This window comes from Trachurus japonicus, chromosome 7, assembly GCF_045865225.1.
Source record: "Trachurus japonicus isolate A0001 chromosome 7, Traja_1.0".
Taxonomy (NCBI): Eukaryota; Metazoa; Chordata; class Actinopteri; order Carangiformes; family Carangidae; genus Trachurus; species Trachurus japonicus.
The window spans coordinates 24,720,398-24,746,845 of NC_140913.1; the positions used below are offsets into that span (position 1 = coordinate 24,720,398).

At 41.7% G+C, this 26,448-nt stretch overlaps 2 protein-coding genes across 4 annotated transcripts in view; one reads left to right on the top strand and one right to left on the bottom strand.

Moving 5' to 3' along the window:
• Window positions 1–396: 396 nt before the first annotated feature.
• LOC146984823 (dystroglycan 1-like) lies at window positions 397–11,762 on the bottom strand. 2 transcript variants are annotated; one of them, XM_085782274.1, is made up of 3 exons: window positions 11,390–11,762; window positions 5,580–6,146; window positions 397–4,342 (listed from the first exon to the last, which is right to left on the bottom strand). In XM_085782274.1, the coding sequence occupies exons 2-3, from the start codon at window positions 6,000–6,002 to the stop codon at window positions 2,033–2,035; spliced, it is 2,733 nt and encodes a 910-aa protein (XP_085638400.1). In that variant the 5' UTR covers window positions 6,003–6,146; window positions 11,390–11,762; the 3' UTR covers window positions 397–2,032. The 2 variants fall into 2 exon arrangements, with proteins under 2 accessions (XP_085638400.1, XP_085638399.1); XM_085782273.1 differs by lacking the exon at window positions 11,390–11,762 and adding an exon at window positions 9,856–10,032.
• A 12,081-nt stretch (window positions 11,763–23,843) lies between these two features.
• The window catches only part of LOC146984824 (poly(rC)-binding protein 4-like), a 36,483-nt gene continuing 33,878 nt past the window's right edge, over window positions 23,844–26,448 (top strand). The window contains exon 1 of one of the 2 annotated variants that reach the window (XM_085782275.1): window positions 23,844–24,365. The gene's annotated coding sequence lies outside the window, so the exon portion shown is untranslated. The remainder of the gene's footprint in view (window positions 24,366–26,448) is intronic. The other variant, XM_085782276.1, reaches the window with a different exon arrangement.

Genomic DNA, 26,448 nt, shown 5'->3' on the forward strand with positions numbered 1-26,448 from the left:
GAAATTCTGTCAAGATTATAAAATACTATAAAGCAACAAAAATGCCACAGGTCCTTTCCTTCCACAATGTAATGCACTGTAGATTTATATATCTAATAGGAAAACAAATCTAGGGAGCAGCAGGAGTGCAATTTTCACTTATCTGAGTTCAAAAATACCTTTAAATATCTCATCATTTGCACTTTATACCTCAATTTCTAAAAAGACCATGGCTGCTTTTAACCATGTTAATGAGACTGCGTGGTATAATAGCAGATTTTTGAGATTACTGTACATTGCTCTCTCATTTCCAAGAAAAGTTGTGTTTATTAACCCTTTAATAAACCTAAAAACATAACCCATCTCTGCTGAAAAGTCATTTTTAATCCAGGTACACTTTCTCAATGAGACACAATCTTTGAGGCTTTACAAATAGTATTACATTTTATTAATATATTTTCATAAAACAAGTTTAAGACTGTATCAAAAACTCAGTAAAAACATTAGATTTTTATCCATTTTTTCTTATGGTGATATCAGATATGAAATGTACATAATTCACATATTGTTGTGGTTTCTTTGTTCCCCATATTGAGATAATGCAGTATTTTTTTGTGATAGGCAAGTAAATGTTCTTTTGTACCCTCACAAACTATAAAGTCTTTTTTTTTTTTATGATTGTGATCATAAATCTAGACATACAATTAAAAAATAAAATTATTTCCCACTCTTGACCCCCTGCCCCCCGCCCCCTCTCCCCGACTAGCTTTTACTGATAAAACACTAACATTATGGAGTTGTTTAATTTCACAGGCACACAATTATGTACATCCCCTTGTCCCCATGCCTCATCTGAACTGACAACAGGTGATGCACAAGACATGACAGTGCAACACCTACAGGCAGAGCAGTGATGATACAGTACTCTAAGCCCACCCACCCCACACACCAATAAAACCAACTGAATATAAGACAGTGGATCCACCTCATTGACCGTGTTGCCAACATTATTCTCGCCTTGCAGTGGACCACGGCATTCCTCTGGCCCCTTCGTTACTGTTGTAGCAACCCCACAAGGTCTGCCGTGTGACCACAGACATTGCCTTGGCAACAGCAAAACCCAGTCATCTCACAGGCAGGTTCAGTGGCACACATTAAGAAAAGAAAGAAAAAAAAAAAAAAAAGTCATTATCTGTTTTGTAACTTAATTAGGCTACATCTACAACAGGCGTGATCAGTGTAATGTCCTTTGTGATCAAGTACCAGAGGAATCTCAGTCATGTGGTGAGTTCAAGGATACAAAAAGAATTGTTTTCTCCTTATTGGACTACCACTTACTGTGTTCAATTCTGTGCAAGACACATAGTGCAAGGTTTAACAAGAATTTGCATAAGTGCAAGGTTTGCATGTTATTGTCGAGAGGGAGCAAAGCAAAGAAGAGAACAAAGAAAGATCAAAGTCTAAGATACAAACTGATTCCTGTGTAAATAAAGTGTTTCATGCTTTCAGTTTGGCTTTTTGTATTTCATTCCCCTCTAGAAATAACAGGTGCAAAATCTTAGTAAACCTAGCCAAAGGACAGATAAGAGTGATATAGAACTCATAAAGATTAACATTGTGAGGGAGAGCCTCAAGTCTGTTGTCATGGTGACATCTGCTCAAAGGCCCTGTGGGCTTCAGTCTTTCCTGCTTCTTTATTATTTTCTATACAATAGAAATAGTACATCATTGAAGATAAAACTGACTCTTCTTGGCAAAAACAGACAAAAAAAAAAAAGAATATGCAAGAAGTCATAAGCAGATCTGAAGGACAACAAAAAAAAGTGTTGGAAATTACAAACTGTCCCCCGTCCATTTGCCCTGTGCCAGTAGTAGAATTGTACGATACAGTGTCTTTATCCATTGTGGTCAAATATATGGTTATGGTTGCCTTGCGTCTACAAAGTCAAAGCCATTTCATTGAACACATGAAAAATTACTCCTGTAGTAGTAGTTTTCAACAAGCATCCCTACATTGCACCTGCTTTCCAAACTGAAAGCTCCAAAGTGTGCGTTAGGGAGGCACATAGGGGGGTGGGGACCTGTACGCGGTCATGTTCTTGGGGCGCGAGCCTTTGCCCTCTATGGGGACAGTAAATGGTGGCGGGGGCTGGTAAGGAGGGGCATTGGGATCGTCATCTTGATAAACAGAATACTCCTCCAGCAGATCCTGGTTAAGCAGGGTACTGTGAGGGCCAGCCATGTTGGGGTACTCCGGAGGGGGCAGCGGGGGCTTTTCCTCCTGAAGGATGAGAGGGATGCTGGAGGACGGAGGCGACTTGGAATCATCCAGCTCGTCCGCGAATATTATGGGGACTCCTTTCTTGATGAACGTGGCCTGTTCCTCGATGGTCATCTTCCCCTTGCGTTTCTTGCGATAGCAGACCATCGCGATGATCCCAGCGATGAGCAGCAGGGCGGCTACCACGACGGCAGGAATGACGGTGTGTAGGTAAACGTCGTCGCTGCTCCTACGACCCGTCCCCGGTGAGGGCGTGGCTGTGGGCAGAACGGGCGGCGGCACCTCTCCTGGTGGGATGAAGGTGTAGCTCTGGCATTTATTTGTGCCCCGGATGGAGATGTTAATGGGTTTGAATTCTGGCTCCATAGCTTTGATGAAGGCTAGTTTCGGGGTCCCTTGGGGGTCCGAAATCCTGGTGCTGAGAACTGTGATCTGGTCCTTGGGACAGGGATTTTGCTGCAGACTGTTATTGGTCCATTCGACCACAATGGAGCCCCTCGTGATGCTCCTCAGCGTCACCGTGCTGCTGTTGCGATCACCGAGAGCGTAAGCCAACTTTTTGGTCAAAAGAATCTTCTTGTGGACATCGTTGCTTAAAGATTTGGGGTCACCATGGAAACGAGCAGCAAACACAACCGACGGTTTGTCATTATTAGACCAACGGTTGACTTGCACCTCAAAAGCATCCATGATGCTCTTCCCGCCCTTATCGGTGGCCAACATGAAGTACTCGTGTTTCCCCGCGTGCTGCTCCTCTGCGAGGCCGTACAAAAGTTGGATCGTACTGTTGAACTGGATCCAAGATGTTTCATTCACTGCTTCTTTGGGGGTCTTCTTCAAAGTCAAACGTAGATTATCAGTGGTACCGTCCTCCTTGTCGTAGAACGTATCAGGAGGAATCTTAACCTCAAAGTATGTGCCGACCCATGCGTTCACCTGATCGATGGGGTTATTAATCACGGGGGTTTGATTTGAGTCTGGAGGCAAAGACTGAGGAGTGGTGCGTCTGGGGGGTTTGGGTGTGGTGGACTTGGGTTCCCGGGGAGCTGGGGTGGAAGATTTGGGTTTCTTGGGTTTCTTGGTGGCAGAGGTTCTGGGTCTTTTTGTGGTGCTTGGTGGCGTCGGCATAGCGGTGGCTTCCACGATCGTAGGCCTGGTCATGGTCGGCTGGATGGGAACGGTGCTCGTCGTTCCCAGTACTCTTGTGGGCTGGGGGGGCCCGAAAACAGGCGTGTGGGCTATCTGATCTCTGACCCTCATTGTGGGCTTCACAGGAAGGGGCAAGGGGCCTCGGACAGGGGTGGCAGAGCTGTCCGTTGCTGGGGCAATAGAGGGCGAGGTCGGGGTGGGAACAACTCGTATAGGCGGCTCTGGGTGGGTAGTTGGAGGCAGCAGGGAGGGCACCGGGGTAGGCGTGTTGTTCAACTGCCGTCTGACCCGTTTCACACCGTGGGGCTTTTTGTTCACGATGTGCCAGCCGACCACTGGGTACCCCAGCCTGGCCGACATGGTCCCGTCCTTTGCTGAGGACTGGACACTGCTAATGTCAGGAATGTTACCTTGGTCAAGGGCACATCCAAGTTTCCATGACAGCAGGGCCCCGTTTTCTACCACCTTCTTAGCATTCCCTGGTCCAGCCATGAAAGCAGACATGTCAAATAAGCGATTGTTAACAACAGGGACCACCCTCATTTGCTCCAGGGGCACATGTGAGAATTTCCTCATAATGCCCAGTAAGTTGGCCCTTTGTTCGGCGACCATCTTTGTCAAGTCAGCATCCAAGATGACAGTGAGGACAGTCACGGGCTCCTCAGAGCCACAGGTGAAAGGCTGGAGGCCACTAATGTCGGATTGTAGAGTGAGCAGGGCCGGCTCACTGTCCGCTCTTTCTTCTGGGTACACTTCGATAGAGAAGACCGTACTGGGGAACAATTGGCTGCCGGTCTTCTCAATTAACTCCTCTCCAGACACCAAGATATGATACACACCTTTATCCTGATCCAGCGCCAAACCTCTTAGAGTGCAGCTTTCTTTGTCCCAATATAACCAGGAGGGTAAAGTCTCCTTTCCCATCTCAGTGAGCTGCAGGATGAGAAACCAAATCACAATTATTGTTTTATTCTATAAAGATATTTCTAAGATAAAAAAAAAAAAAAAAAAACTCAACTTGATAAGGCAAGTGATGACTAAAATTACAGTCTGAAGAAGCTCACATTGTGTACTGAGATAAGAAAAACAAGCAAATCTGTATCTAAGAGATATTCTCTATTTCATGTTGAACCAGCTGTCAGTGAAAAGGGAAGTGGAAGAAAAACACAGATGGATAGAAAACTTTCAGATGTGTAAAGTAAAAGCTGAACTGCTTTCACTACCCCCCCCCCTCTTCACAATCACCCCCCCAGCTCCATTCAGATTATCAAATCTAGCCAAATATGAAAAGGAAGCAGAGTGTGTTTCTATTCATAACAACAACTATGTGAGTCATCACTCTTCATTTTGAGTTATTACTGTATGACAGGATATCATTCTGCATCAGCACTTGGGCCAATAATAATCATCTCAGCTTATTCATAAGTTTGACTGGATCAAATTGCACCACAGTCAGCTTCAATTAGTAGTGATACAGTGATCAGAACTGAAGGACTAAAGATTATATCACATTATCTATGTCTACAATGATAGAAAAAATATTGTGATACATGTGGCCACCGTGGTCTCTGCAGGAAAAGCAGGTAGTGAATGTTGTTTGAACTGTTCTCTACGCATTTTTTCACCTAATTCACCAATACCTTTAGTATATCTTAGACTACAATACTGTATTTTATATTCCAATGTCATTATCATTCAGTTCTGTGTAAAAATATGTTTTAAATCTTGTAATGCAACAAAATTTGACTCAGCCATTTGCTTTTTAATCAGCATTAGCATCATGATTAAGCAGAAATATACAGTATTTGACTTCTTTTTAGGTAAACCCTAAAGCTACTGCTAAAATGAATAAAAAGCACCACCCAAATGAAAAATACAAAAACGACCTTCAGTCTATCAATACAACAGCAAAGTCCTCCCCTATCACTTTGTTATTCATAAATTTCCAAAAACACAAATACCAGTCTAATTGACTGATTAATTCTGAATCTGACCCCATTAATTTGATGTTAAAAAAATTTACATGTAAATTCTAACACATTCATTTTAGATTCTGAGGGATTTAATCACAAGCAGAATATATTTCCAACAGAGGATGTGCAATGGGCTTGTTGTTAAAAAAAATGAGTCATTCTTGTTAATGTAAAATCCTACTGTACAGCGCACTTACATGGACATTACAGCTTGCATTGGCGGGTCCTGGGGGAACCTTCAACTGGAACACCTGGCCCACGATTGCAGAGGAGTCAGGAATGCCAGTGTGCACTCCCCCATTCTTTGTAGAGGAATCTGGGATGGCCGTAGGCGGCCCTTCGCCGACCGAGGATGCAGCAGCCTGGAGCTCGGAGAGTACAGATGACTGCATGGAAGCCTCCAATTCCACAGATATCATCTCCACCACTGTCTCTTGCTGTTCTGGCACAGTGCCCTGGGCCATGGTCACCAGGAGCCCTATTACCAGAGGGATAGTCCTGCACGAAAGAAGCCTGCTCCTCCCAGCATCCCCACAGCTCATGTCTCTCCTTTTATAGTGCATAGCAATAGGCCTTTGGGCTGCCCAACAGATGTCTATGAACAACTGAGGAGGCCACATGCACTGAAGTCAGTCTGATGATATGCTTGTGGGTCAGATTCCCTAGTTGTTGGCGACGCTCACAGATGCAGTGGTTTTTCTTTGTTGTCCTCTGTGAGCCATGAAGAGATCTTTGGCAGCCTGTTAGACAGCCATATCAGCCCGCTATATGAGACAGAATAAAAATAAAAAGAGTGACAAAAGAAAAACGTCAGTACAAACACAGTAGTAAAACTGCTTCCAAGGCAAGGTTCCTGCTCATAACAACTTCTACTCAGTGATTGTTACCACCAAAATAGTTTGTATGCAAGCTATATTGATAGTACAAAAGCACACTTTAGTAGTTACCACATTTTATTTTATAATAGTGACAATTAATGGGTGAAATTTAAATCCAATGCTCACTACATGGTGAACTGCTCAGTGTCTATTACGCAGAGAGTAATTAATGAGTCAATTACAGTGTTGTGTAATATTTGGAATGAATGAATCATTATCCAAAATGAATGCCATATATACATACTATGTCATGGTAAACGACAAAGGAATGTGATTTTAACAATTTTTCTAAATTCTCAAAGTGTAAACATTGCTTGATGAGAATGAACCCCCCCACCCACAATATCCTTCTTATCTTCACCTCTCTGTCGTGGTATTTTGAGTAATAGCCATTCTCGTGAGATGTACAAGTGTCAAAGGTTGTTTGTCTTGGTTGTAAGTTTTAATTAGGTGCCCTGAGGGTTGGAATTAGAGCCTCCATTGTGCTGACCCAGCCAACCCCAATCCTGTAGCACTCACAAACTGGCAGAGGAGGGTCAGCCAATTGCCTGGAATCCTAATGCCCGACTGGCACAAGGTTGTGACGTCAACTCATACAAAGAAAAATATTGCCACAAGGATACTTATCACAGAAGGTCTTTGCGCATCACATCTAAATCATCGGCCAAACCTCTGGTCTAGGATCCACATCACATTGTCAGTCATTATACACAAAACCTTCTCCTGTATAACAAGTTTTATGACATTGGAAGTAACCCCGCAATATTCGGATGACTAATGCAAAAGAAATGGCCCGTAAAAGAGGGTTTCGCTGCAATGGGACCATCGGATATCAGAGGATGCAACACACAATCAAAATATACATGCATTTATCCCAAATATAGGCAGCAACAGATGCTCAGCATCACTGTTTTGTGATAAGGTATAGAATTTAATGAACATTATAAAAGGCAGTTTAACTCTCTCTGACTCATCTGCACTGCTTCTCTCTTTTACTCTCTTTAAAGACTAATCAGACAATCGATTATTCATTTTGTTTAAACCTGAATCACATTAGAGGAAATTATCATTGCGATGCAAAAACCCTGTCAGTGCTGCTCTGTCACATAGCATTCAAACATCTGGCTTGAATCAGTTCCCAAGGGAAATGACGTCAAGTCACTGAGAAACGGGGGAAACGTTCGTCTTAGACTTTTACTTCCACTGCTTTTGAAACCTTTAAAACCTTCTAACAGTGGCTTATTAACCACATGAGTGTCTGTATTCTCTCTGCTGAATGGTGCAGAAAGGTTTTGAACTGGCTGTAAAAAATCCTGCAAATTCAGTGCAGACGTCTATCCAGTAGTTCAGACTGGTGTCAAGGCAAAAATAAGTAAGTAAATAAATAAAATTGATCCATAAACTTGCACCTTCTCTCTGGGTTTTCACAACCTTAAACTGTGACACCACATTATGGGTTCCTATATCAATGTGGCAAAGGATGAGAATGAAGGGAATACATTTTCTGACAAGCTTTTCAGCCCTTGACTTCAGACATCATGAGTGGCAACTATGTCCAATAAAGCTTAAATCATGTGGGAATATGTTTAAAGGTTCAAGGCCACTAAAACATACTGTAGCCTAACCTCTCTATCTTCTTCTGATTACACCATCTCCTTGTCCTTTACCACCAAAATATTCATCTGATCGTGTTATTGTAAGCAGTGCACCCAGCAGCACTACAGTATAGTAGCATACAGCTCAGGCACTGCTATTGACACAGGCCAACCCACTGCTTTTGCATTTAAAGATGTATGATTCATCACTGGACAAAAACCTATAACACGAAGGCAGCAACAGTTTGTTTGCTGGGAAAATCTATTGTGTCAGTGGATTGTCTCCTCTTACTGACTAATAAACATGTAGGCTAAACCATTCCAGTCACAACCACACCAACTACGTATATGTTGTTGTGCAATCTATTGTGCTCTAGTTTTGGTGCAAATGGCTCATTAGCATCTACTGCAGGTATCTGATGTGGTGTTTCTGGCACAGAAGTGGACTGTTATATGACTAGACTGCCAGCTGGGAGAGCTGTGGCATATACATCAGTTCTCATCCAGAGGAATCCTGCACCCTCCACCATCCTGCATGTACTGTAGTTTGAAATACTGGATGTGTCAAATAAAGAGCAAAAATAAGATATATGACCAAGAGGAAGCACTGTGTAACAACTGTGAGAAGCGGAGACAAACTGGTTACATGAGTCATACCCCCACCTAACCCATTAACCAAGTTGGGACACGCATTTTTATCTGGGAACTTCAAGTACTGAGTCACCTCGGTACTTTTCAATAGGACATATACATCCCGTGACCTTCTCCCCCATGCAGCCTTGACTCTGGAGATCCTAGGTAAATGAAAAACACTGAGCGGTCTCTTCAACATAGTCATAAAAGAATAACTTTAAGGTTGAATCCTGGATGGCCTACCTACAATAAGCCTGCCGAGTGTAAAGGACAAACCATATTGCTGGATTCATCTATCCATATGTGTTTATATGTAAAACACAGGCATTAACATGAAAATAGATTTTGCCCACAAGCTTAATTTAATTAAGATATGAGTATTACAACTCACCTCAGGCTGTTGCCCCCCCCACCACCACATACACACATACACAGGAAGAAAAACAACAACTGAGCATCAAAGTGAGCTCTTCACAATGTGGCCTAGATTCTATCACGTTCTCATTTCACAGTGTGTGAGTAATTCAGAATCCAATTCAAACAACTCATTAAGAAATATGAAACGTTTTAATATGCTGATTTGCAGTGTTTCAACACGCCGTTCAAATGAGCAACAAACCATAATAAAATGAAAAGTGTATAATTGGAGGCATTTGGGATGAGTAAACCTTAACAGAAACAAAGATGTGTCACTTGAGGAAAAAGCTGACAGTCAAAATGTGGCTCAACAAAATAGTAAAACAAAGCCATGTCGCTTGTTGTTGAGAGGACTGACCTTAAAAAACTCAAAGGTGCTTCATTTCAAACAAACACTCTGCCTGTAAAATGGTACACAAAGCACAAATTCAAAGTCCGTTCTTCAAAAAAGCACAAGTTGCCTTAATGGCATTTCACAATGCTCAAAGAGGGAATAATTGTAACTCATTATTACGATCATGATAATATCTTTACGACAGAACTGGGGCCAAGCTAAATGACACTCTCGCTAAAATAAAGTTTCAAAAGCCCCAGTGTCGTTGAATCAAGGCTCATATAAAATGTTCTTTTTGTTATATACCAGGGAGTCGTGGGTAACACAACTTGTTCATTTTCCAACTGTGTATACTCTTAACAAGTACTAAAACCTCACAGTTTCTACGACAGGGCCCTTGCTTTCCATACAGTAAAAAAGTGGAACGACAGAGGCCTGAGTGTGGGTGATATCTGCCCGTTTGACACCGAGGCCTGCACTACTAGGGGGACAAAACCATTAACAACCACAGTATCCACGCCGTCTGCAGTTCAACAGTAGTTAAAACTTGAAAACCATCAAAAATAATTAGAGCTCTGATGCACAGTGGCACTCAGGGCCAATTGAATTGACGTACCACATCCAGCAGCCTCCAGATAGTGCATGAGCTGAATAACAAACATATCCACAAGACAAGCTTGCTCCGCAATTGGATGTTTCCCTTGTGTTGTTGCCTTCTGCACTGTTCAACAAAGTAATGAAATATGTGGGGAGAGAAAACACAAAATCTGGCCTTGGCTGAGTGAAATGTCTAACCTGGCACGATGACCTGAGAGCAAGCTCATTTCACACTAAAGGAAACTGTGTATGTTTAAAACCCAGTGTAGAAGTCAACAAATCATTTTGTGTGTGTGTGGTTGTTTTTTTTTTCAAGTCCATTCATAAATATAGTATAAAATCTGAAGCAATAGTGATATCAAGTGTAAAATAACCTATATGATTATCCTGTGAAGCTTCACAACAAGTGACATTTATACCTAAAAGAAATATCTGCTGTTATTATCGTATTTCATGTAAACTGACAGTTTCTACTGCTAATGAATGTGATGTTAGTTGTCACACATGTGATTCGGGTTAAAGCAAAACTGGAAACTACTGCAACGTTAAACAACACGTTAAGGAAAATCACGCTAATATCAAGTTGGGCTAAACCATCACCATCATCATCATCATCGATTAAGAGTCTGTGGTTAATGACAACACATTTCGTTTAGGACGTGTGGTTCAATAATAGACTTGAGATCGTTAACACAACCAAATGTTTCTGGCTTGACTGTAACAACTGTGTTACAGCGGCTAGTAGCTAGTCTGCTAACCAGTTAGCAACATTAGCTAAGTAAAAAAAAGAAAAGAAAAAAAAGGTTAGCTACCGGGCCCGTTTCTGCTGCTGCTGGACTCGGTAAGCGACGAGGCCTAAAATGTAAAATGATATCGCCACCCACGACGTTCAATCAATCAACCTTGGTAAATCATTTAACAGTCCACATTGGGGAAGGATATTATTATTATTCCTTCAAATCTTGAGCAAATTAGATTACAAATAGAGAGTAAAAGGCTGCGTTGAGTCGAGTGCTAACCTGCATCTGCCCCATCGCTAGCGCAGAGGTGCACCTGTTTTATTATAGGCGGAAACACCGACCGAGTAGCTGCTGCTGCTGCTGGGGGAGAAACCAACCACACCACCGCACAAATACCCAGCTCTACTGCAGCTTAGCTCACTCAAACAGGCTCGACTTTATAGAAAAAAAAACCCCGTTTGTGTCCATTAGCTCCATCACTTCACAAACCACCAGAGTCGAGTAACAAAAAGAGCGAGCAGAGTGAGTGAGCCTGCCCGAGATGAGAGCCTCTAAACCGGCGGTGGTTGCTAACCTACAACAGGCTAACTAACGTTAACGTCAGGAGTGTCCGTTGCTACCGTTGCTGCTGCTGGTGGTGTTGGTGGTGTTGGTGGGGATGATGGTGACAAATGTAGCTCGATTTCCCCTCCCGTCCGAGCCCGGTGCTCAGTTCTGTGAATGAGCCGAGGTGACGAAGGTGTCGGGGGTGTCTTTCCCGACGACACCGGTGTTAAAACGGCGACACAGCACAACATTTCAAAACAAACTGACCTTGTTCACGAGCTAACTGTTAGCTGCCTCGCGCCGTAACGTCTCCTCTTCTAGCCCGAGCGCGCGGCGGCGGAGACTTCCCAAACGCCATTAAAAAAAACATGCGATTTCTCCCTTAACGCCACAAATGGACATGTAGCATTTAGGTTTAAAACAAAAAACAAAAAACAAAAAGAAAGAAAGAAAGAAGAAAAGGCTGTCTTAAGGAGGTGCAGATGTCTGTATGATTTGATAAGTCTATAAGGCTACTTCACTGGTCTGTATTATTGTGGTTATGTCGGCAGCCAGCTACCCCTCCCTTGCTGCCTGCCTGCTCTGTCCTCCTCGCAGCAGACAGGTCTACAAGTTGAGGCCGATGGTGTGTACCAGCATGACTCCGCCTCCCCTTTATTTGAAGACATGCAGGTGAAAGGATAAACTGGCGGTGAGTGTTTATTAGCGCCACACTGATAATCACACACATATCTCCACACACACATACTAACACCCCCAGCCTCCTGTGAGGTATGTATTTTATTTCTTAATCTTGAACTGAGTCAGCTTGCAAGCATGTATAGGCAAGAGGAGGTGAAAGGTAAAGTCTGCAAGGCCCCTCTGTCTGCAAAGATAGGCTAAAACTCACTGGTAAACAAATGATTTATCAAGATGGATATGGTGAGAGAAAATTCAACCTCAGGTTCCTCATATATCTCCCAATAATGTGACAGCACACCCACAGCAATCTGAGGTACTGTAGGTAGGCTACACTTATTTTTTAAGGCCTTGCCATCATGCATTCATTTTCAGTGTCTAACTGAATGCGAAAGTTGCCCTGGGCATCGCTGTTTCCTGTAGGACACAGTGTTGGTCCTATATTCCTATATATAAAAAACCCCCCACAAAACAAGCACGTAGACAATAGAACAGATAAATCCTTAATATCCTGTGATTTTGCAGTGACTAGCAGTCAACAGGCGTGACCAGCAGCTATCATGGCTCTATCTCCTGCCATGCAGATTGCTTATGTCAGTATTTTTTTTTATAATACAGAAAACATTAAGTGAAATGTAAATTCACTCATTTGATATTTGTAAGCATGCGCTACAAATATATTCTCTCGCGGATATAATCATGACTTATCACATTTGACAATTTAAAGTTGGCAGTTGTTTCCTAAGTGCCGACCTTTCTCAAAGGACAGTTTAATAAAATCTACTTTATTTCATTTAAATGTCAGGTTTTTTTATTGAGCCTTTCATCGCAAGTGTATCTGAAAGGACTTTGCAGAGAATGAGCCAACTTTGATCTTCCAAAAAAACTCGGCACAGAATAAAATGATGCAGAATGGCATGCCACAAAGGGAACTTAAAGTTATCCTGTGACCCACTGCTTTCCAAAGGTACAAAATTTAAAGCACCGGTGAAGACAGGTAGGCTATCTCTCTGCAGAGCTTGTGTTGTTTGACTGTAAATATAGCAATAATGAAGGTTAAAAAAAAAACACTATCAATGTCCTGTCATGGCTGTATCGCAACAAAGGTTAAAAACACACCTAATTTTATCTCTCGATTAGACGATTGTATGTTTTCTGAAGTCAAAAACCAGTCACACAAGGTCTAAAGGTTATATTTGCACAAGAAGTGTTGAAATGAACAACTGACACGACCTCTTTTCAGTTTGTACAAATGATGACAAAGTGTGTCAATAGTTTCACACTCTTATCTGGGAAACATTTATATGTTCCTTCCTTACTCCAGAGGAAGGTGCCTTTACAGACGTCAAGGCTCTGTGCGTAATGTTTGTTCTGATTTGACACTATATGGACCAACTGATAACTGAATTATTGGGGAGGGGGTATTTAAAAAATGTGCTGCAGAGGTCTTATCGTACAGCCACGTTGCACAAAGTTTTCTATAATGTGGGAATGCATCTGTGTGTTTGGTCTCAGAGACACACTTGACTGCTTGGAGGCAACTGTGATAGTGGTCACAAGATGCAAGCATGATGTTGTTTCAAGGGTTCAAACCAAGGATGACGAGCTGCCAGATTAAGTGTGTTTAACAAGTCTATATTATGGGTCTATGGTTGATATATGACAGTTAATATTGGTGTTGTTGTTTTCCACAGTTGGAGGCAGCTCATTGTGAATAAAAGAATGAAGTTTGATGCTGATCGTACAATGCTTCCTCTGCACTGGTAAGTGAACTGTTAATGCCAACAGTGGCTATAAGCAGTAGCAAAACTTACAAATAGCCACTGTAACTCATCTCATAAATGTAAAATAAAATGTAATACTTCATGTTGCTTCATTTAATGTTATTGAAACCATGGAAAAGTAAACACTGAATCTATGGGGACAGACATCAAAACCAGCAAAGGATTCCTTGAGTTCACTTTTTCTTTACCTTGATGACTTCCTACCTTCTCCTTTAAAGGTGGAACAGATTCATGCAAAGAAGGTGACTTTACTTTGTTGAGATCTCTTTGAGTTAATATGAATGACTAGTTACATTAGTCTGCATTATTGTGGTTTTTAAATAGGGCACGCAATCTACTGGGAACAAAACTTGAGAGGAAGGAAAAGTTTAAAGAAAGAGAAACATCTCCCAGGCTGGCGGCTGCTTTTGCAGAAGAGGAAGCAAAACTTTAAAAAAAAGAAAAGAAAAAAAAGTTAAGTGAAACTAAAATCACAGATGTCATTATAGTGTCAGATAAAACTGCCTAATACACCAGTGGATATGGACATTTTTATCATTTGCACTGCCAACAAATGATTAGCAGTCTTATACGCCGCTGAAAATATTTGCGTGAAATATGTGGTGTCATTTACGTAACGCCATCTTCATTCATTATCATAAACCATAAACTGTGCGAATGTCTTGGAGGGGAAAAAAATGGCTTGATGGTCCTGACAACAAAAGAAAGTGCCTTCATATACAAATAAAAACCCTTGGCAAGTATGATTAGGATTTTAAGATAGAGAAACTGAGCCTGTCTGTAACAGTTCATAGACTTGTCAGTCAAATGAATCCCCCTGACTCTTCGTTCACCCCTGCAAAGTAACAGTATGAAAGAGGGGGCATGCATGTTGTGGCGGATTGTATGTTTAGTTATCTAAAGTGATGTTCTATTCAAAGTAAACACACGGAGGTGATGAAGTACCTCCAGTATCTTTGATCCCATATAGGATGTTCCATGGATTCAGTTTTAAATCACAGATTGCATTCACACATAACAGATTTGGCGTAATGATAATCTTTCTGTGATCGTGTTACACCTCTCAACTGCCTCTAGATCTAATGAATACATAGTCAGCACAGCCATAATATGTAAATTGTATCAATGTCAGAGAGACAAATAAACACATTTCTGCCCGCTCATCCTATTGTTTACACTTCAGGCCTATTGTGGGAGAGGGATTTCCATTTTAAATGCATCAACCAGCTCCCATTTCGCCAAAAGACACAAACACAAAAACACCTGCAGGTCTACTAGACCATGATATAGCCCCACCGCGGAGAGGCTTTCATGTGATTGCACATATCAATCTGACTCTTGATGTGTGAGCACAGAGCGAGAAAGAGAGCGGATTAGGAATCAGCTGACTCCCCACATTTTCTTCCAAGTGACTTATTAGAAGGGTTATTCTGAGCAGACCGCTGAGGGGTTTGGCTGAGTAGTAAGACCCTCAATGGAGCCAATCTCCCCTCTCTCACAATGGTAGATTACTTGAGACAGCCCTTCTCAGCTTTACTCAATAACAAATGGAAAGGCCCTTTCTGCCTTTTATATGTTCACAGAGTGCTCTATCTTTTTTTTCAACCCACTTATGGTCACAGTCATAATTTAAAATATCTACAGTATGATAGATTTTTGGATCTGACATGAAAAGCGTTTTTCAGGAGCATTTGATCAAGATCAGTGGTGTAACACTTGGATGAATGTGTCAGGAGCACATGATTTACCTGTTAGATGTTTTGTTTTTGGTCCTCAGTGGGTGTCTGCTTATGCCGTCACTTGTTCTGTTGAGCTGATAATAGAACAGGAAGAAGGAGGATTTCCTTTCAGCACCGCTCCTAGACCAGAGTACTGTTCCCGTTTGTGCCTGCCCCCTGGTTATCTCTTCTCACTGCTCAGCACAAACGAGGTTTTCTAAGAGCTACCATCATCATTAGAACATGTTTACACTGAAGACAGTTTGTTAGCAAGCCTCAGCCTTGTGAAAACATTGTCTTTATGTAGAAAAACAACTAAATGGTGATAATTTACCAAGCATTATGTCTCATTGAAATGAAAATTGTGACTTGTACAGGTCCATCTTGCCATATTTACATGTATCTCAATATACTTTAACCCATCCAAGTCTAGCCTAGGCGATTTAGCTGATAATTTGCAAATTACCCAACATAATTAATCCACCATCAGAGAGTCTGAAGGCAATTACAGGGGATTGGTCATTAGCAGTTCTGTATGTCCGAACATTGGCAGATCAGGACACTCCATTACAGGGTAAACATGCAGCTTTCAGTGAGGCCTCGTGCTAAATGGAAGTGTGAGGAAGAGCCCCTAATGGCTTTTGTGACTGGGGTAATAGTTTTGTTATCGGAGACAAATGATGCTTAATGACTCTGAAACACATCAAGAGGACATCAGTAAATACTGAAATCAGCAAATGGCATGGCCAGAGAATGACCCCAATGAGGAGCAGAAATCAAATCAAAATCCCAATGACAGAATAGCCCTTCAAAGCACCTAAATGTGTTCTGCAACTCCTTAGCCGTCACCTGACGTACCTTTAACCCAATACAACAATGCAGTAACTTGATTACACAGCCCTAAACAGGACTCCAAATGACACTTTTGCACATTATAACTATGATGCCACATTCTCCAGTCCTCATCATCTCCTTGTTTGCACCAGTTTGGTAACTAAAGTGTAACAACTTTGACTTTTGAAACAGTTTTGTTGCGTTAAAGTAAGTTCAGCCTCAGCTGCACTTCATGCCAGTCAGCAATTAACTTGCTAACATGCAGAACTAAGACAGTGGATGTGGTAAACATCACATCCGCTTTATATTATACCTTTATCAGCATGTTAACATTTAGCTCAAAGCAGTGCTGTGCCCAAACCCACGCTCACAGAGCTGCCACCGTAGCTGAAGACTCCTACTTGTCTGTCTCTCTGGGTAACCTTAGATGTCAGATTCACCTGTGGTATGTGGCCTATATATCTTGGAGTGTACAATCCCTGCACAGAGTGACAAGCCTATTTGGTGTAACCTGACTCTGTGTCCTCTCCTGTTACCTCCCCGGTCTAGATAATCATCACCCTCCTGTGTTTTCTGTCCTCGGTGGGCTAAGAGATTTATTAACTAGCAAGAACACGTAAGGTCTCAGGAATTTGCTCCAGTCTCGTCCACCGGACCCGATGGTGACTGGCACTCACGCCTAATGTGTCAGGCAGCCCTGTCTCAGTAAGTCTGCGTGGGACGCCAAGTGTACGGTGCAGCACTTGTGCTTGATAACTGCATGGCTGAGCTGAGGCCCTGGGCTTAGAGAAGACGGAAATGGGGAGAAAGTGACGAAACCCAACATCGGGTCCCAGGTGTGCACTTAACGCCACCTATCAATTCCGGCCTGGGGTGAGGGACTACAAGCCAGATCAAATCATGAGTCAGAGCTGGAGGATGCTTTTCAGCCTTCCTTATTGCCTGGCTAGTCACATGGTCACAGTGCAGACAGAGATAAAAAAAAAAAAAATGAGTCAGTGACTACAGGACGCATAGCTGCACATACATACATACAGGTGATATGTGTGAGAGAGAGTGAATTGAACTTAGACTCTGGGCTGTATTAGTTATAATCCTGTGTTAATGTCATATCTATAAGAAGAGATAAGAAAGAGAAAAAAAACAGCAGAGTTCAAGAAGAAGGAATGGCAGCGTCTGAAGCTGCCTATTATGTGGCTCCCCATATCCACCCACTGCTTGGTCCAAGGCTGCCTGTGCTGCTTAGCTCTCGCACAGGGACTCTCTGTGATACAGCAAAGCTCTCAGTGCAGGGAGTGTGGTGCTGATGCCAAAGTCCTGTTATCCAAATCCGTCGGCACTGTCTCATTTAACAGATAAGAGGCTAATCTACAGGGTGGGCAGGAGATAGACCTCCAAATACAAGGCCTCTCTTGTCGCTTGCTCACCATTCTCCACATTCCTGGAATCTGTATAGGCATGTGCAGACAAACAAAACCTTGAGGATCTTTTTTCCTTTATCCCCCCGACTCAGACACGATGCTATAGAATGTAAATCCTGATGTATTTGTTCTATTTATCTGCCTGCATTGTTTTTATTCTTTCAAATGTAAATCATAGTCGTCAATGTTTTTATTGTACCATAGTAAGCACATAATCATAGTTCCGAGCAGAACGACAAGACTTTTGTGTTTGTACAATTAATCAATGTCCAACATGAAAATGTTGGTCGTTTTTAAACCTTGAGTCCGTGGGCTGGTGAATACGCACCCACCAGGCTTCTCTCCATTATCAGCACAGTCAGTATGTTTTCAGCAAGACTCCTCTTTTGGCCAAGGCAACACTGTTCACCATCAGTGCCAAGGGAATACTTTGTACTTTGAGAAATGTAAACATCTTCTTTCAAAGACAAACAAAGACGACTCTTTCAGATGTTTAAAGTAAGCCACTGCCCATTACCTCCTGAAGGTGAAATAATGTACCATAGGGAGGATTCTGCTTTAACCTAAGGCTTATATGATACGCCTAAAATAATAAACAATGAGGCAGTAGTAGTGACCACTTAATGGTTTTTAACACTCAGTCGTTACAAAGAAATTTGAGGTTTAATACCCGACCCTAATCCCCAGCCAACAGCAGGACAATGCTGCTATGCTAGTTAGCTTCCCTTGAAATTGCATTTGAAGCTAAAAACTAACTGAAAGTGCATTGATCATAATACTGCATGGGAACTTAAAGGGTTAAAAACTGATGAATAAACAATAGTTTCAATAATTAAAGCCCAGGGCACAGAAACAGGCACAAACTGGCACACTAACTAGTCTCAAACAGTGTTTGTTGCAAACTGTTTTTGTCCTTTTGTTGGCACTGTTACAAACACCTCAGCCTTTATCCCCTATGTCTGGCCTTCATAACTGCAGATCATGTGCTCTTAGGTAACATGACATAGTGCTTTTACAGTATATGAGGAATGCTGCATTATTAACTAATGCACCACAGTGTAAATGTGGGTTATGTTATTTGAAGTTGCACTTAAATATCCATAAATGTATATTCCTATTGATACCAGTGTCAGCAGAAAGGCTGAATGGTTCAACCACCAACTTTTAGCACTTTAAGAACTTCACAATAGTCAGTGCTGCCATGCTGTGATATTGTGTACAAGTACAGTATTGTGCTCGGGCGCCGATCTCATTACCTGCTTCCCCACCTCAGTGCATTTTCAAGATCAAAAGCTGTGAGAAGCTGCTCTTGATACCTGGAAACTTTAGACACAGCAGATAGCCTTGTCTCTGAAACTGCTAGCTCTGACATTCCTACCATTAAGTTATGTTAAAACTTTATTTCACACTATTCTTATTAAAAGTGGAGTTTCAAGATTTACAGCACAATATACCATCTGCATAGCTTTGGCAATAGTATTCTGATAGTTTGAAGTTCTTTAATGATTTATAATTATGTCTCCACATTCTCATTTTAATTAAATTTTGTTTGTGCAGTCTTAGGTTCTTGTTCCCTCTTTTGCACCCTTTGAAATGAAAGCCAGAATTTCCCACACTTTTCACCACGCTTATCAGATCAAGTTCCTGCCTACAGGCTTTTTCCAGCCACAACACTAGAAACCATACCGTCATAATGTTTCCTACATTTCACATTTGTGCACCTGTGGATGACATAGTATCCTTTGGCCTCTTGGAGACATAGCCTGGAGCAGCACTTCCTCTCACATCTGCCATGATCTCACCCTCAGACACTGAATTGAGGGACCTACGACCCAGCAACTTGACTCTGTCCTGTTATTGAGACATAACCCGCTTTGCTGCATGATTGTAAAAAAAAAACAGAGAAGAGGTCTTGTATGAAATCTCCATTTTTAAAGTGGTTCAGTTAAAACTGGTGCACGATTTTGAGCAAAGCCTCATTTATCGGGGTGCAGGAGAGGACTCATTATTATTAAATGAAAGAAAAATGTAGTAATGATCTTTCTCTTCTATAAAAGGAAGGAGTGTGTTACACAAAGTCTTGGGTCCACAAGGGTCTAAAATAGTGCTTTTTAAAAAGTCCCATCTTTAAGTTGAAGTTTTTTTGTATTAAGTGGTGTCATCGCGTACAGTTTAGTTTTAAACAAAGGGCAAAGGATGTCTATCTGCAGAGACAATTTTTTAAAGCTTGAATTGACTACGTTACCATGGTTTCTGTGGTTTACAAAATGTTGATTTGGATTGTCAGTTTACAAGTAAATTTTGTTTTGCGGTGTCAAAGTTAAGCTATAGCTATAGATACACAGTTGAGTTCATAAAGTCATAAGCAGGCGTGCTGCGTTCAAGGACCCTGGGAGCTGAGGAGAGCGTTCATAAGTCGCTCTCGAGGCCTCGTCTTGCTGCCCATCGCTGAGATCTGACCCTTTACCTTGCAACGAGGTCATCACTGCTCCTTAGAAGATGACGCAAAGGCTTAAGTAGATTACACTGCCATGTTGACATATTTAATCTTTTCATGTTTTTATCTATGTCAAGTACTATTGAATAACAGTTTTCATCTGTGTGAGATATATTCTTGCCTACAAGACCACATATAGACATACTCAAGCACTTTTAAAAGTCCTGCATTCAACATGTCACTTAAGTTAAAGCACAGAAGTAGAAGTACAGTGCTTAAGTAAAATACCCCATTTATAGTAAGAAATCTTATATAGGAGCATTATAGTAAAAAAAAGTAGCAGTAAAAAAGTATAATGTTAACCTTGTAATAGTCATAGAAGTAGCTACTGTATGTAGTTCTTCAACAAATGTGCAGGTACCTTTTGCCACTGCAGAATGTCGAGAAGTGTGGTGAGGAAGTATGTTTGTAGATAACATTGTGAAGCAAATAGTTGTCAGTTTCCCTGGGAATACAACATCAGCTCAGCACTGCATTAATCACGATTGGATACACACTGCAGCATTGCTGTTGGTTACACAGCTGAAATCATGGAGATTTCCTGGCTGCCCAAACACAGCACTTTTTGTGTGATCTTAGTTTAGATACAAACATGGAGTGTATTTAATCACCTGGAACAGACCCTCTGTGGATCTGTGGGAAACTCATCAGTAGATTGTTTCACAAAGCTGCTTTTGTAGACCTGTCATTTACTTAACCATCTTATTTCATCTGTTCTTCTTTTTTTCCCCCCATTCTCTGCCTCTGGAGTTTGTTTGTTCCATTTCCATCTTGTTTTGTTTGTGTGTGTGGGTGTGTGTGTTTTAATGTTTTTACTTAAAGTATAAATTGTCTTAATGAGGGTTGATTAACTGATTGAAAACGAAGCAGGGGGATGTGAAATCTGATTATGTCACATTTAAATGTAAAACAAATGGAAATAAGGAATCACGTGGTCACCTGCCGTCCCCGGTGTCTCCTCTGCGTCAGGTCTTTTTTGTCTCCTTGAAGCACATACAAAACAAAACAACACTTACAGAGCATAGCGAAGATAATCCTTGTTCTGTAAGCTTTTTCATATTAAATCTCCTATTAGTATTCCAACGCTGGTCTGTTCTGTCCAGTATCTCCTTTGCCTCCATTGTTGTAATTAATATACTTGCTTCAAAGCAAAGCCATACATCTTCAAAGAACGATATATGGAAATGTGCTTTCTAATACCATTCTGCATCTAAATGCAAATCATAGTCACAGTGCTAAGCATTTAACATACAGTGGGAGCCCACTGTGCTGGCGTGGGTTTATTTCATTTTCCATACAGGTGCAGCATGCAATCAAACACCTGTATCTTCTGTAGTGTTATCATGTGAATTATAGAGGAAGTTATTTTTAAGTTTGTCCTAGAAATCTCTTTCATGCTTGATAAGTAAACATCAAAAAAGCAGGTTCTTGCTTGAGAGGGAATGAGAGATGATTTCAGGTTTCAAGAAGATCAAACTGCTGCAGAAGTTACTTAAATGAAAGGCAAACCCACTGTGAGATCTGGCATGTGCATGCAGACAAAAGCAGAAAAAAAAATCCCCTCCCCCCCAATATGTCTTCAATCACCATTTGTCAGGACAAAGTTAGAAAATGCCATGGAATCCAACACAGAGAAAGCAATGCCATATTTGTTTGTGCATGAGAAAATTGGAGAGAAAAAGAGAGACGCTCCGCGGCTGAGTAATTGTACTTGTTGCCCTTGTGTCATCTCTCGTTGTTTCACTGCCATTTAGTATGAAAGGTATTTGCTAAGCTTGAATGCTTTCAGACAAGCAGTGATGATATACATTGTGTTTGCCAAAGCAAATGGAGGAGGAAGGAAGAGGGGGGGGGGTCTGTACGCCATGGCTTTTGTGAATTCGACATCGCTGTCTAATTTCCAGCTCTATTTGATTTAAAAAATGATGATGTTACAGTGAAAATACATGCAAGCAGGTCATGCTTAACCAAGGTAAATTAGAAATTATTCAAATACAGATCCCCAGTGTGTGGTTCACTCACTAGAAAGTGAATAAAGGAGAATTAACATATAAATGTTTCTCCTTCCATTACACCTAACACTTTTGAAATGCAACATCTAGGCCTTTATATATGTGTGTATACAGTATGTCTGTGCAGCGTAAACATAGCAGGGAAAATCTGATGAATTCCTAAGAAATCCCACACGGAGTGCAGCTCCGTCAGCTTGTCCAGCTGTGATTCAGTGCAGATCTGACTGTGTGTTTATTATAGTGTATTGATGCAATCACTATTCCCTCTCCCGGTTGATGGCTGTGTCATACCCAACAGAGCACCTTAACTGTTTTAAAGCCACATCACCATGACTGATGGGTGGCAGTGCTCTGACCTGCACACTCCTAGTGGTGGTGGCTGCGTTTTCCTTTCCTTTTTTCCCCACCTAACAAAGTACCCTGTCTCTGCTAGATGGATTTTAAATCACACAGCACCTCCTACTGTTTGAAAAACAACATCTCGCTCTGTCAGTGGACCAGACGCACCACAGCAAGTTACGGGTTTCCTTATGCAGAAACACCACTAGAGTTGTCCTTGCATTACTGACAGATTAAACAATAATTGGGCATAATATGTCTCCAGTGCTTGTTTTGGAGTTATGGTGGTTTTCAAATGACCCAAAACATGATATAAGGTGCCTTTCCTCAAGTTTATGTATCAATATCTTCTGTAAACATCAGCTTCTTTTGCCCACCCCTGAACTTACACACTTTAAATATCCACCTTCTTCTCGGCCAAGAGAAAATGTCACTGTCAGATATCAGACAAGCAAAGCAACGAAATGTAAGAGGTCAGAAAGACGGTAATAAAAAGTTGTAATGTATAAAGTAAAGGTATTTTTATTTAGAAATATAAATATTTGAACTTTACATCCATCCAGTTATCAGTTTTCTGCGTGAGCGAGAAACAACTGAGATAATTTGTGAAATAGATGGAGATGTCATGCTCAAATTGCCCAGGCGTTTCCTCCTTCTCACAGGAGCAGGGGGAGCTGTCGAGACGACCTGCTTCAACGTCTGTAAACTAATGAGTCGTGTGGAAATTAGAATAGGAGTGAAACAGACAAATTGACTCCACTGTGTCCTCTTGCATTTTATTTGTTTCACATTTCTCACAGGTAAACTGTCTCTCCTCTTTACTGACACAGTGTATTATTATTATTATCAGTGACCACAATCCAGAACCTGTTCAGCCTTGGAGGATTGATGTATAAAAAACAGAGCGATGGGTGGATGGATGAATAACATTACAAGACACTGCCTTTTCTATTTTTTTTCAGATATGTTGAGAGATAAAAATCGCAATGTGACACTTACTACACTAGATGGCGCTGCTTGAGAGAAAGTTAATGATCCCTCACTTACTAAAAAACTTCAAAGGGAAATTCCAAGAGCTTCAGTTTTAGCCAATATTTGCACACTGACTTTCATTAACCCAGTCAAATGTAATATGTAGACCTATGCTTCAAATGTATATTAGACATATAGGCCTTACAATAAACCCTGTGATTATTTCATGAAGCCAGGTCAATTTATTCACACTTGATTGGAGTTTACAGGCGTAAATGAAGCCGCCGTGAAAAAATCTGTTGACATCTACAGTAGATATGACCGGAAATTCTGCAGCCTAGCCTAAATTTCCCCACGAAAACACACACTGTGCTTAAAGGAGGTAGAGAAAGAGGTAAATCCGCACATTTGTAGGCAGATTGATTGATCAGATGCCTCGTTTTCCTGATGATCATGTCATGATTTCATTTCACACCGCGCATGCAGGAGCTCAGTGATCCTGGATGTGTCGATCTGCGGCGCGACGCGCAGGACGAGGCGCAGGACGAGGCGCTGCTCCAGCAGACTGATGAGGTCCTGTGGGGACAGAAGGAGCCGAGGCGAGGATACAAACACACACACACACAGCAGGTTGGAGGCTTCAGCTACAGCCCTTTTTATTTTTATTTTTATTTTTTATTATAACCCATAACCCAGCTCTCTCTCTCCTACGAGCTGCCTCCGTTAATGGTGATCAGGGTGAGCGAGGTGGTCTCTCTCTCTCTCTCTCTCTCTCTCTCTCTCTCTCTCTCTCTCTCCCTCCCTCCCTCTCTCTCTGCGCTCCTCTCCGCTCCGCTGTGCTGACACACCGGGAGGACAGTCCAGTCCAGTCCGCACTACGCGTCCGTGTCATTGGACTCTATGGATACAAAGCCCGGTCAACAGAGACACATGGGGAGACTTTAGTGGGAACTGGAACTACAGCCTGCGACCTTTTACATGAAAACTGGTAAGTGACTTAAGATTATTATTATTATTTTTCTGGACAGCATGTTCCGAAGTCTCCAAGTTGAAAGGAGCTCTTATCCACTGGGTGACATTATTGACCGCTATCGACTGTCAATTGTTGACCCTTATCAGTGGAATCACCGAATATAGAAGAGAGATATTTATTTTCAGTTTCACCCTTTAAACTCTTTTTCTATGTACAATCACCAGATAAAAAGCAGGATCAGGCCTTTTAACTCCATTCTCAGTCCGTGCCTATACTGTTTTGACTTGGACGCACTTAATGAAGACATAAAGTGACCGGGCTGTTAAATCCAGCAGCATATGGTAGAAAGTCGCCAGATGAGCAGGGGACACGGTGAGACCGAGGGGACAATTGGTCTCTTGTGTGTGGACGGTTTTATGATAATGGAATTGGACCCCGTTGGCCGGGCCAGCCCCTGAACACAAAGATCATTCTCAACAAAATAGTGTGGGCGCCTGCTTGGTGCTGAGGCAGCGAGTGTGTGTGACAGCACCATTATTCACCAAGATGCCTAATTACATTAGTCTTACTCTGGATAGAAAAAAAAAAAAAGGTGTGTTGATGAGCTCGTCCTCATGAAAACCAAAACTCAGAGCAGATGTCGTTTGGCTGCACATGTTTCCTTAATTGTACCATTATGAAAAGATGTGATTACTGATTAGTGTAAGTTAGTAAGTACTGTACCTACCAGTTGTATTCATTAGTGCTCCTAAACATGAGGTTTCCACAGAGTGTTGGTTGGATATTTTACAGTCAGTAAGGCTTATTGACATGTTGTTATCATCTGAATCAACCATGTTTTGGGTTTTAGTATAAATGAAGCTTCATATTTCTCTAAGATGGTAAAAGCTGGAATCTAAATGTGTCCTGTATTTACTTATAGTTTAATTAACACTTGTGTTTTTTGTTTTGTTTTGTTTTGTTTTGTTTTGTTTTTTTTCAATGTTTTGGGCTTTAACTCTGTTATTTTAGCATAAGAGGCCCGCAGGAGATTCAAGAGACTGATCATCTTCAGACTCTTCTGTGTAGAATCAATACAAAAAAGCATCTGAGCTCAGCTGATTGATTAAGAAGATCATGGACCAGCTGCCTGGAGATGCTCATGAATCTTGCATGCACACCTCCCAGTGTGTAAATATGCTCAGACAAAAGATTTCTTTGTCATTTTGAGAGAAATGGGTCACAACTAGAGAATTGCTCATTACTTAAGGGTGTAACTCTGAGCTGTTTGTTTGTGGGAGAATTCATTTGGATGCAATGCACTGTACGACAATTTTACTGAAGAGGTAGGAGAACACGATTCAGATTTATCTTCACAAGCGGAGATCAATAAGCAATAATTTTCTTGTGTGTGTGTGTGTGTGTGTGTGTGGTGTACAGAGGATCAGCTTGAGTGCAAACACACTCTTTATTCTTGAGAGGGGGAAAAAAAAAGAAGCGGACATACAATTTGGACACACACAGGTTTTAGAGAGGGACTCCCGGGGTAACAAAGACAGACCTCTATGTATTGCTGACGCTCTGTCCAAATGTAATTCCTTAATGCACTCTGAGAGTCAGAGATCTAATAAGAAGTGGAAGAGCATCTTCAATAATGAAACCCCACCTGCATCTGTGCTGCAGAGTGAGGGCTGGGGCCGAGAGGCTCCATAAATAACAGAAGCCAGACCTGACACGTGCTGTTCCAACGTCTGCGAACTGCCAATAATCCACCTCATCTACTAAGATGCTGTTCTTGCAGACTGGAGAAGGGTGGGTGGGGGTTGGTGGGTGGGAGGGCAGGCAGGCAGGCACAATGCTTGGTTTTAGTTGGCAGTCATCAAGTAAATGCAGCCCAGTGCAGCAGCTTTACTCCATTAAACTGTTCTGCAGAGGGACATGGTGGATTTTCATTCACCTTTTACTGATGAAGAAAATAGGAGCACAGAGTTTCCTGGGATCATTTATCCACTCACATCACAGGAGAGACCGACCGCTCTTGTTTACACTGGGGGAAGAAAAAAAAACTTGAGATGTGTGGAGATTCCTGTTGTATTCTTTTGGTTTGTTTACATTCATG